General features: G+C 50.5%; 4 protein-coding genes across 4 annotated transcripts; 2 read left to right on the forward strand and 2 right to left on the reverse strand.

Annotated features, from left to right (window-relative positions):
• Nucleotides 1-1,566: 1,566 nt before the first annotated feature.
• Nucleotides 1,567-3,739, reverse strand: MRS44_015835 (uncharacterized protein; the record flags this gene model as incomplete). The annotated part of the gene is made up of 6 exons (XM_065619372.1): nucleotides 1,567-1,858; nucleotides 1,915-2,177; nucleotides 2,230-2,626; nucleotides 2,688-3,045; nucleotides 3,093-3,336; nucleotides 3,386-3,739. 6 exons carry the CDS (start codon nucleotides 3,737-3,739, stop codon nucleotides 1,567-1,569), a joined length of 1,908 nt encoding a protein of 635 aa, XP_065475444.1.
• Nucleotides 3,740-5,603: 1,864 nt separating this feature from the next.
• Nucleotides 5,604-6,934, forward strand: MRS44_015836 (uncharacterized protein; the record flags this gene model as incomplete). Its single annotated transcript, XM_046272863.2, has 5 exons — nucleotides 5,604-5,843; nucleotides 5,894-6,313; nucleotides 6,365-6,494; nucleotides 6,545-6,629; nucleotides 6,679-6,934. 5 exons carry the CDS (start codon nucleotides 5,604-5,606, stop codon nucleotides 6,932-6,934), a joined length of 1,131 nt encoding a protein of 376 aa, XP_046130007.1.
• A 95-nt stretch (nucleotides 6,935-7,029) lies between these two features.
• Nucleotides 7,030-8,567, reverse strand: MRS44_015837 (uncharacterized protein; the record flags this gene model as incomplete). Its single annotated transcript, XM_065619373.1, has 3 exons — nucleotides 7,030-7,318; nucleotides 7,429-8,460; nucleotides 8,509-8,567. 3 exons carry the CDS (start codon nucleotides 8,565-8,567, stop codon nucleotides 7,030-7,032), a joined length of 1,380 nt encoding a protein of 459 aa, XP_065475445.1.
• Nucleotides 8,568-9,579: 1,012 nt separating this feature from the next.
• Nucleotides 9,580-11,422, forward strand: MRS44_015838 (uncharacterized protein; the record flags this gene model as incomplete). Its single annotated transcript, XM_046281384.2, has 3 exons — nucleotides 9,580-9,805; nucleotides 9,867-11,059; nucleotides 11,114-11,422. 3 exons carry the CDS (start codon nucleotides 9,580-9,582, stop codon nucleotides 11,420-11,422), a joined length of 1,728 nt encoding a protein of 575 aa, XP_046130005.2.
• Between the last annotated feature and the right edge of the window lie 500 nt (nucleotides 11,423-11,922).

The following is an 11,922-nucleotide window of genomic DNA, read 5'->3' on the forward strand; positions in this document are numbered from 1 at the left end:
GCGGCACTCCCACCAGAGCTGAGTATCAGCGAGGAACAGAATGCGATTGGAAATATAAGATTCCTGAAGGACCCAGGCCCGACGGCGCAGCGGGGAGTTTCTGATCTCATTGAAGGGCTCCCCTGGCGCCAAGATGTATGGAACGTCCGGCATCTCTCCTGGTCCTTCCTGGGGAACCATGATCGTAGTAGGTTGAATGTTGAAAGGATCTCTGTGATTCAGGCTTGACTCGGAGCTTTCTGCTGCCGCTGCTGCTGCTATTGTGAGAAGGGCGTTGCCGTAGACGTGCATCATCGTCGCTGATTCAGCTCTCCAGTCGTCGATTGAGTCTTGGATGATGCAGAGTGAATCAATCCAGATGAACTTGAAATTCAAGCGTATGCAAGCATCGATTGCCTCTTTGTAGCTCCGAGGTAGTTCTGAAATACTGATGCCCGTTTCAAGACGGGGTTTGTTGTCTTTCAGTAGCTTGAGGGTCTCGGCTTCGCCCCAACAATGCGAGAATGCGACGTACCGCTGTAAAGTCTTGCTGCTTCTGCATTCGATTACCCGAACAGTTGCGTTGCCTACGATCTCAACGAGTCTTGTAGGGGAAAAGTCTGGACTTTGCGGTGCTGAACACTTCTTGTGACCCTGGCAGCATTCATCAAGCCAGCTCCTGGCCAGGGACCACATGCTATTTGCGCACCCAGTCCCGACGAGAGACCCATGCTGTATGTATTCGGATGGAATATCTTGACATGCTCATTAGAACAGATGACTGGGACCCTTTGAGATGTGCTCACGTGTTTTCGGGTTGAATAGGAATGTCCATCCTAGGAGGCCACTCCCTGGTCCATCATAGGGTTCAAATTCAAAGTCTCTTCCGGACTGAGGGATCAACACCTCGTCATCTTGGGCCGAAATTCGGTCCCCGTCCGCCTCGCTGACGTGTTGGTAGGCTTCAGAATCACTGGAAGGGTGTAACCAGATCTCCAACTTGACCGAACTCGCAGGGGAAATACTCCGGTAATTGCGTGTTGTTATGAAGGAGATGCTAGGATCCAGTTTCGCAAACTCGCGGCTCTTGACGATTCGCGAACAAAGCCTGCATCCGTTGCCAACCGCTGCCAGGATACTCTCCCTGGATTGATGGTGGGGTATATAGACTTGGAGAAGTGTATCGTCGGCAAAGATTTCCTGGCACTTCGGGCATAATTGGGATTTCATGATGTTGAAAGATGGCGGGAAGAGAGGAGTTTGGGTTGTCATGTCAGACTAGGCACCCTTCTGTAGGTACCTAACAATAAAGACCCCGCTTGCACCCATGCTGACATGTTTGGACCAATGAGACGGGCGTTTGCAGGGGAATGGAATGAACAAAGAGAAGGCGGGAACAATATATTATTGTGGCTGATGGCTTCTTTTGGAAGCGTCATCAAGTTCACAGTCGGCGGCATAGGTGGGTAGTCACTCTTGACCCAGAGAGGGACTTGTCCTTTCACAGGAACATAGGTACGTAATGTCATCTTAGTATAATATTGGAAGACTGACCTTATTGTATTGAAACTCACGGATCGTAGCCATTCAGTGCTCGCAAAAGCTATAGTACCACTTCTCCCAGCTTTCGGCCTCATTCTTCCTTGTTCGCTGGCCTATCAACTTGAGTCGATGCTCTCGTGCCTCCTGCACGCTCATCAACCCCTCAGGGGCACATTCTTGAGGCTTCCTAGTGTCAGTCCACCAGTCCTTCTGCTGCGGTGGCACGTTGGCGGTGGATACGATGCGCCGATGAGGGTCGATGAGCCAGAGGGCGATGAAACGCCTGTGACCGGGTTTGGTAGGGTCTTTGAGGCGGAAAGAAGACACGCGATGTTGACTACGGAGAGCTCAAAGTCAGTACATGAAGGTGAAGAGTATGTGTAATAGACCTACAAAACGTTGGGAAAGGCTAGAAGGCGTCCCTGCTTCGTCTGGACATCTCCAAAGTTCTGCACACAGGTTGAGAATCCATACCCGCGCAAGGCAGTACCATAGACTCTCTCAAGCCAGTTGTACTCATCTTGTTTGGCGTGTATCCGATCATTGAGATACGAGTCGGGTTGCGTGCGGAGCGATAGATGACTGGGAGTGACGTTGTCGCTGTCAAGGTAGTAGAGCGCTGTTGCGCAGATCTTTTCGTTCATCTGGCCCTCAAGCTGCGGATCCAGTTAGCGCATGCTGGAGGCTTGACAAAAGTTCAATACTTACGTGCCATCCTCCGGCCGGAAACTCGGGCTTTTCGGGCGTCAGTTCGATACTTGCCATCTTGACAATAACCTGCAGCCCATTCTCTTTGAACTTTTCGCGGAGGCTTTTCTCGGGTGCGTAGTCGATCTCTTCAAACTGTCGTGGTTCAGGGAGCTTGGCTTCCCTGACCTTTTCCCATTTGGCCCTCGCGATGTGACGGTCTTCGACGTTTGGGGTTAGGGGAGGCAGACCTTGGCGCATCCTCTCGTGCTGCGCTTTCCAGCCTATCTGGGTGTTGCCTTTTTCAAAACATGCCATATCCTCAAGTTGGGCAAGTTCTTCATGCGTGAGGTTGACATCGATGTCTTTGAACTTTGCGACATCAAGCTCTGGAGCCCAGAGGTTGTCATCCGAGTCACTAAGCTAGAGTAAGCGGTTGCCTTCCTGCGATTCATATCTGGGTGAGAGCTGGCACTTACGAGGCTTCAGTAATCTTGTGGAAGCGTGAATCCAATCTTCCGGCAATAGGGCCCTTTTTCCAATTGGTATACTCATGAAGACACTGATCCCAAGCGGGAATTGCCTTGTCAATAACACGCTCGAGAGTCTCGTAGATCTCGGGGAATTTCTCTGGGTTCAAGTTGTTGACATAGCTCGTGAACTTGATGGTGCCATCATCGCCGAAAGAGATGTTAGAAGGGAGCCATTGATATGTGGTGGACCAGAAGACGCGGTCACTTTCGGGTTGTTCGTCTTTAGGGACGGTTGCGCCTTTTCCAACATGGTCCAAGGCGTCATGTACACCGACGACTTCCTCTTGAATGAATTTGGAGCGGCCTGACGACGATGAGTGTGGGCTGCAAACTCTGGCTTCTATTTCATACCATAAACGAAGGGATACATTGATGGATGGACTAGGTCCTGTACCATGTCGTTGCTTCTTGGGTGCCAATCTACATTATCCCCTTGGTCGGCACGAAGAGCGTCGAAAGCCTGCATCAACTTGTCGTGAAGAGAATTTTCGATATACGAATCCGACTTAACGATAGAATTCCCGGCTGAATCAAACGTAGGGATGAGACCTGAAGTAGCAAAGTACTTGGCCTTGTTGCGCAACTCGGCGATGCACTATTGGAAGTTGTCAGCATAGATCCTCAGCATTGTAGCATTGTCGTACAAAGTCAAACGTTTGCTCAGAAATGATTCTGGAAATTGGCTTCGGGATAAATCTGGATTCTTTATCCTGCATGATCCTTGCAAAAAGGCCATCCTCGGGTTGCTGACGAGCCTCGTCCCGCCACTTCTGAACAATGTCCTCATCGAAGACTTTTTCATGCCAGTTTGGCTTGTCCGTCAGACTATCCATGAGAATCATCATGGCGACTTCTCTGATTGGGAGGATGTCGGCCCATCCCTCTTTACTGTACTCTGGGAAGCCGACCGGATAGTTTGGGTCCGAACCACGTCTCCAGCCTCGATGGAAGCCATGCCTCAGAGGGACATTAACACCAGGGTATTCAAAGTCTGGCATTTTTGTGCGTGGTAGTCTGGCCGAGAAAATCTGGATATAAGGAGGAAAGCTCTGAGTTGAGACCCAGGTTGGAGAATCGTCACGATTTGTGTTTGATGTTTTTTCTACACCGCATCCTGGAAATTGGTATAGAAAAAAAAACTAGACTTAGGCAACAGCGGGGGTGTAATTAATCCGGGGCAGCCAAGCTGATCCTTTGCGTTGGAACCAACAGCATAAACTCGATTATCGGGATTTCCCGGTGGTCCATTCTTTGTGTTTATGTGGCTGAAAAGAGAGTCCTTTGGCTGTACACTTGGCGGTGAGCGAACGCAGTTATGGATAGTAATACTCAGAGACTTGTGTGCTTTATAAAGCTTACAGTTGCAAATTCGCAACACATTTCCGTTGGTAAAAGAGGTAGTATTATTGAGTCACTACCCCTGTTGAAAGGGTATCGGTCATCATAGCGAAGAACACACGCATTAACAGGAGGGTAGGAAAAGCCAAGAGAGTAATGCTCTAGTATGTCGGCTCTTGTGGCATGGATGTAATGAAGGGGTGTTGCGTTGCTGCGCTGATTGCCACGAATGAACTACAGGTTGGTTCTTATGTCAGCGGGAAATGCTCCCTTTTCCTGTCTAATTGAAGAGCCGCCATTGGTGGAATGGCTTTAGAAAGATGACATGTGTGTGTAGTCCGTTGCAGGGGCGTGTGGTGGGATTTCCCTGGCTGGCGAAGAATGGGGTCTAAAGTTGGACGAAGCTCCCACGTATTATTAAGTTTTGTATGGGTCAGAATCCAGAGACTGAACACCCCTGAAAGGGAAATACGGCAACATCGCTTCTTTCTTACCTATCTAGTTTAGGTTAGGTATTCTCCTACTGCACTCTTAACTTAAGGTGTGGCTGAGAGCCAGGCTCTTAGCTGGTAGCAAAACCATAAGCTTATATCCTACCCTGTGTTCAATAGTCTGATTTTAATCGGCATTTAAGTATTCGGAATTTATTGCTAGTGGTTTTGATCGGTCTAATCGTGATGTACGGGTGCAAGCGCAAACTTTAAGCTCTTAAGCTCACCTTAAATGAACAGATCATCAGCTCATACTGTAGGCAAACAAGTCATTCCTATTCTTCGTTGCTCTAGGCATTCGTGCTTCAATATGCCGTGCCTCTTCACATCTATGAAAGTCCTCTTGGATCTTTGTTTTGTCTACCAGAGACCTACGTCTTGGCACCTTGCCAAGCCGCTCTTTGTCAAAGGCTAAATAAATGAAGTTAGAATTCAGGAGCTCAGACTGACAGTTCAAATATGGTCTAGACTCTCTCGCAAGTGGAACAGGCCCAATAAACATCAGCTGTTTTATATGATCAAAGCTCCACCGATATCGATAACATCCTTCGATGTGCCGACTAGCCGGTTCGCGCGGACCTGAAACAATCCACCTATTAAACAGGGGTCGCTCGGCATCTCGTGCCGACCGCACGGGGGTCAACCACGGCGCCGGCTTGATTAGAAAGAGGCTGAGCAGCCTGGCTATGACCGGTTCGTAAAAGAAGGGTCCCTGAAACCCCCCCGTCTTCATTTAACTCGGGCCGTTCTAGAAGGTTTGCGGAACTCGCATTGGAGGAGAAACAAGGTCCCGCGGGCTTGGGACGGGAACAATTTGTTTGACAGATGGGGTAGAGTTCGGATCTAGCGGTGTTGGCATTGGTACGCGTAACTTGGAGAGGTTTGGAGTGTATATAAGACTATGGTGCAGCCGTTCTTTGGAGAGAAGAAGAACCATACACAACATCGTCTTGCCGGACAAGGAACACCTCATTCCCTTACTCTCGTTTTTATCTGTTTTTACAAGTACATACACTCTTTTACCACAGACACCATGACTAAGATCAACTTCCTCCTCGCTGCCCTGGCTGGCAGCGCTATTGCCGCTCCCTCCGTTCCTCTCATTGATGCGCCTGAGCACTTCAAGCGTGCTGACAGCTGCACCTTTTCCGGCTCCAGCGGTGCTGCCGCTGCCATGAAGGCTCAGTCTTCTTGCACCACTCTCACTCTCAACAACGTCGCTGTTCCCGCTGGAACGACCCTTGACCTTAGCAAGCTCAAGGATGGCGCTCATGTTGGTAGCCCGAGTTTCTCGCCATGTGTATCTGGCTGACAATTTTATAGGTCGTCTTCAAGGGCACCACCACCTGGGGCTACAAGGAGTGGGCCGGCCCTCTGCTGAAGATCTCTGGAAAGAAGATCACTGTCGACGGTGCCGGTGCCGTCCTTAACGCTGACGGCGCTCGCTGGTGGGACGGCAAGGGTGGAAACGGTGGCAAGAAGAAGCCCAAGTTCTTCGCCGCCCACAGCCTGACTGACTCGGTCTTCAACGACATTTACATCAAGAACACCCCTGTCCAGGCTGTCAGCATCAACACCGTCAACGGTCTTACCATCAACAAGATGACCATTGATGATGCTGAGGGTGACTCTAAGGGTGGACACAACACTGATGGCTTCGATATTGGTGAGAGCACTGGTGTCACCATTAACGGTGCCAAGGTTTACAACCAGGACGACTGTGTTGCTATCAACTCTGGAAAGGTTAGTTAATGATCGGATGCGATGGTAATGGAAGATACTAACACGATACAGGACATCACCTTCAGCGGCGGTCTCTGCTCTGGTGGCCACGGTCTGTCCATCGGCAGCGTTGGCGGCCGATCCAACAATGTCGTCGACACTGTCAAGTTCCTGAACAGCCAGGTTACCAAGTCCACCAACGGTAAGTTTTACTGAGATGCGAGGAAAATACAGTAACTAACAAATTTGCAGGTCTCCGTGTCAAGACCATGAAGAACACTAGTGGCCAGGTCAAGGGCGTCACCTACTCTGACATCACCCTGTCCAAGATCTCCAAGTAAGTGAACCATTAACCCCCAAAGAGACAGATAACTAATACATAACAGGTACGGTGTCCTGATTGAGCAGAACTACGACGGCGGTGACCTCCACGGCGACCCCACCAGCGGCCTCCCCATCACCGGCCTCACCCTCAAGAACATCTCCGGCGCCGGTGCTGTCGACGCCAAGGGCACCAACATTGCCATTGTCTGTGGCAAGACCGGCTGCTCCAACTGGACCTGGTCCAACGTCAAGGTCAACGGTGGTAAGAACTACGGCAGCTGCCAGAACGTTCCCAGCGTTGCTACCTGCAAGGCCTAGACGACATGCTATGAGAGGCGTGTTGGTATCTTTCTACACTAAGGTATTTCCTTAGCTATTGTATATAGTTTTAATCGTACAAAAGTCATAGAGTATTAGGCCTTTTCAGCAACGTGACGTAGCCACTTCTCAAGATCGGCAATAAGCTGGTCGGCGATGCCAGTGTCAACAATTCCATCTTGCCAGGTCAGGTCGACAAATAGATCTTTGCCCTTGACGCTGACCACGCCAATATTGAACAAGCATCCCACAACACAGGCGGAGAGGGAGAATTTGCTTCGCTCAATGCTCCAGTGTGAAGCCTCATCCCCATCGTTCTGTCCATCGATCACACCCACATTGCTGACTAGCCAAGATGCCGTCCTGGGTTTCTTCAACTCATCCCTGTGGAACTTGTCAAAATCACCAACAACTCCCATCAAGCCTACCAGGTCATTCTTCAATCCGAGATCAAGCTTGTCTTTGATTTCTCCCGGATAAAGACCGCCGCAGACCACATCTCTTCCTCAAGGGCAGAGAATCGTTCCTCGTCACCCACGCTTCTAGACTGCTGGCGAACCTTCTGAACAAGACTCTTTTTGAAAACATGATCCATCATGGTCACGTAGTTTGCGATTAGCTGCTTAGGCTCGAGTCCAGAATGGGCTTTGGGGTTGGGTTTGATGAAGCGTCTCAGATTGAGGGGAGTTTGTGAAATGATGGAGGCCAGTTTTTCCTCGGGGAGTTGATGCACAAGAGACATGAATGCGGCGGCGTGCAGGAGACCCGTGAGAGTTGTCTTGTGCGATCGACAAGCTGAGAGGATCTTCTGGGTGGATTCGTTGTCGACGTTGAAACCTCTGATTTGCGTCTTTCGAGGAGTCCTAGTGATATCGGCCCATGAAACATACGCGGTCTTAGACTCGAGCATAGGAGGCTTGAGTTCTTGCCAAACGGTGGCGGCAGCAAACTTGGGCGTGATTTTGTACTTGGCGATGACGTTTTGCGGCGGGAGCATGTTTTCAGCTGTTGTCGTGGTCTTGAAGACGTGGTTCTCAAGAGAAGGGAGATTCGGAGTGTTCAAAGATTCCAGCAACGACTCGTGGAAGATCTTGCCTCCATTTCCATCCGTGCACATGTGGTTCCAGATAAACATGACCTCAAGCAGATTCTGGCCCTCCAGCTCCAAGACAAGCAACCGCCAGCCTGGTCGTGTTGCGAAGTTGCCAAACGTGGTGTCGAGTTCTTGACGAGTGATTTCATTGAGTTTGGCGTCGTATTCGTCGTTGGGATCAGCAGTTTTCCAGACAATGTGGTTCTTGAGATTGATCTCATCGAGTTGAATCCAAGAAGGTCGCTTCGTCTTTTCGCCAATTACCCCAACTTGCAGGAGGGGATGTTTGCGGATCGTGTCCGCGACGGCGGCTTCTAGTGCGTCGACTTGCTTGTCGTGCGAATCTCGGAGATGCTCGGGGATGCGATAGAGACTTGTGACAATTGGGCCGCAGGATAATTCCATTGTCAACAATGACGTTTGGAAGCGCTCGCTAAGAGGTAATTAGACGTGAGATTGGGTGGAGGTTTCGGAGACTTACAAATGACCCAGCTTGCGAAGGACCCGCGGCTTCGCGCTTGAAGATGCCGATTTCGACATGATGGCTTCTCTGATTTAAAAGGGCTGATTATTATTACCAATAGGATGTATTACTGTGAGAAGAAATAAACAAGGAGAAAGAGAGACACGCAATGAGGTCGACGTCGGAGCATTTATTATGAACAGATGAATGCTTATGTGCAATTAGCTTTTAATAAAACGCGCCGTGGGCTGACGCAAGATCGCCTCTAACCTCCTCTGGGTTAAATTACGGTGGGCCAGTAGGAAAAACACTGCGCTAGGCACCCATAATGGAGAGAAGCGAGACGCGAGGAACAGGCTAATTTCTCACTCTTTAAGCCAGGGGGGGACTCATTCGCGCAGCCGAGACGTAACGGCGCAATTCATTGGCGAGGAAACGAACATGAGAACTGATCGTTTCCGAGGGAGCCAGTAGGAGCGAGGTAGGGGTGCCGGGGCATGGACACGGGGACGGAGCGGGATTCGAGGCGGGGCGGGGCGGAATACGGCGGGAACTTCGGCCGAGTTGTGGACACTTTCTTGACTTCGGCTCCGATTTTGGAGGCCATCATCGCCGGAATCCGGGGAATTGAAATGCCGGCGAGGTGCGGAGAAAGTGACACTTTCGGGGTCTTTTGATCCGCACCAACAGCCGGTCAAGGAGGGCGGCATTTCCCCCAGTGGCCTTTGGCCTTGCACTAGTCTTACCCAGGGAACATGTTCGTCCTCTGTAGCCTATCTCTTCACAGTGATAGGTCACGGTGACAGCTCCACGGCCTCGGCCTTCGTGAGGGGTTCGTTCAGTCACAAGACGATTACACCGCCCCCAGAAGATAACATCCAGCTGATAGGATCATGCGCGGTTAAACGGAAGAGAAGTGCCATTCTCAACAAAGAGCTCAAAGCAAGACCTTTGGAAAATGAAATAATAAGTTCCGAGCTCCCCTAGAGTTGATATCTTCGACGGCTCTCATCTCTTGCCGAGCGCATTATCGATACGGAACTGCCCTTGCTCCACCACCAATCCCGTTTCGTCCACCTACGTCATATGATGGGTAAAATTCTTTCCCCTCCAGACGCTGCTGAGCAAATTTTCCATCATGATCCTCCTCAGACCGTCTTGGCCTTGCCTTCACCCGACATGACGAACAATATCTGGGCGATTCCGCTCCAACTGACAAACTTCAACCTCGTCGTTGCTGTCCTCGGCGGCTTTATATCTCTGTTTGGGTTGGTGTCGTATCTGCTAAAGGAGAATTACTACCTCTCAGAGGCCCGTACGTCCTCTTGGCATACGCTTGGCGGCGAGAAGCATCCACTGACGTTTGCGTATTCTAGTCATTGCGCTCTTGGCGGGCGTCGCTTTTGGACCGAATGGTGCCAATTTTATTCGTCCGAATGATTATGCGCAGTGTGAGCACCATGGTGTGACAGAGAGCGATTGTTCCGATAATCTCCATTCCATCACGCTCAACTTTTCTCGACTTGTTCTGGGCGTGCAGCTGGTCCTTGCGGGCGTGCAACTTCCGAGCAAATATCTCTGGAAAGAATGGAAGGCTGTTTTTCTCCTTGTCGGCCCTGGAATGACGGCCATGTGGCTCGCCACGAGCGTGCTTGTCTGGGGGTTCACTGGGAGACCTAGTTTTCTGCATGCACTCGCTGTGGGCGCGTGTGTGACGCCTACGGATCCTGTTCTGTCGGCCGTCATTGTCAAGGGCAAGTTTGCAGATCACAACATTCCCAAGGATCTGCAGAATCTCATCGTTGCCGAGTCGGGTACCAACGATGGCCTCGGTTATCCGTTCCTCTTCTTCGCCCTGTACCTCATCAAGTATGTTGGGTCGGGAGCTACATCCGGAGGTGCCGGAGATGCTATGGGTCTTTGGTTTGTTTTTACCTGGGGATACACCATCATTCTGAGCATCATCTACGGTGCTGTTGTTGGATGGGTTGCCAAAGAAATGCTTCACTGGGCTGAGGAACGCAATTACGTCGATCGCGAGAGCTTCCTCGTTTTCGCCATCTCGCTCGCCTTGTTTGTACTGGGAACTTGCGGATTGATTGGAACCGACGACGTTCTTGCTTGCTTCATCGCCGGCAACACATTTACCTGGGATGATTGGTTCCGCCTCGAAACGAAGGACGATTCTCTGCAGCCGACCATCGACATGCTTCTCAACGTCACCATCTTCTTGTGGTACGGCGCAGTCATCCCCTGGCAACTTTTTAACGAGAACTCGGTCATGCCGATCTGGAAGCTTGTGGTTCTCGGTATCCTCGTTCTTATCTTGCGAAGGCTACCCTGGGTGTTTGCCATGCACAAGTGGATTCCTCAGATCGAAGAGGCCAAGCAAGCTGTTTTTGTCGGCTTCTTTGGTCCCATTGGTGTTTCGGCTATCTTTTATTTGTTCATCAGCTTGGAGTTTATTCAGGATCACCTAAGCGATGGGGAAGACAAGCCTCGTGAGGATGTTCAGAAGTTGGGAGAGACAATCCGGATTGTTGTCTGGTTCCTTGCTGTTTGCAGTGTTGTAAGTGCCAGACGCAGCATCGTTTCATAGGATATTTTTTACTGACTGCATTAGGTCGTCCACGGACTTAGCATCCCGCTTGGAAAACTAGGATACCTCGCCCCTCGCACCTTGAGCCGCGTCGTCAGTGAGAATATGAGCGACGACGCACGCGTGGTGGAACGCCGCCGAAAGGTTCCCCTGATAGGATCATGGCTCGCTGGGCTCAGTAAGGGAGAACCTGAGCCGAGACCTATTAGAGGTCCCATCGTCATTGCTAGTGCCCGTCCGATCCGGGCGACACCAGCAAACCGTATCGATGTATCGGGGACGAGCACTCCACGACGAGACCGAGAGATTCGATTCCCTGATGAGATTGCGTAAGGACGCACCGATGATCAAGAGAGACACGGGTCTTGTTGGATCTGAACAGACCTGCCACCGCTGGAGATCTTATCGTCACCGATGAGGTCCATCTACGACAGGAGTGTTTCCAGCGGAGGAAAGCTAACCATTTCACCTTTATTATGAGCATGTTACTGGTTAAAGCTGGCATTAGGGTCCTGAGTTGCATAGCATTTTATCTGTAAGCGTTGCGAACCCATATAAAGGGTATTTTTTAGGTTTATAATAAATTATATTACCTGGAGCGATGCCTCCCCCTAACCTAGGTACACAGGATCTACGCGAACTATGAGGCAAGGAGAACATTTTCTCTTGCGCCAAGTTATCCGGGTAGACACAGGTATGTCAACCCATTAACAATCACGAAAGGCTTGAACGGGGAATACTTTCAAGGAAGCGAGGGCTGTACTCGTTTGACTAGAACTCTAATACATTTCTATCGTACAGGGACCTTGGGTCATCAGCGGAGTGGTTGTCCA

The sequence above is a fragment of the Fusarium solani genome (genome assembly GCF_023522795.1).
Source record: "Fusarium solani strain SB1 chromosome Unknown bctg00000011, whole genome shotgun sequence".
Classification (NCBI taxonomy): domain Eukaryota; kingdom Fungi; phylum Ascomycota; class Sordariomycetes; order Hypocreales; family Nectriaceae; genus Fusarium; species Fusarium solani.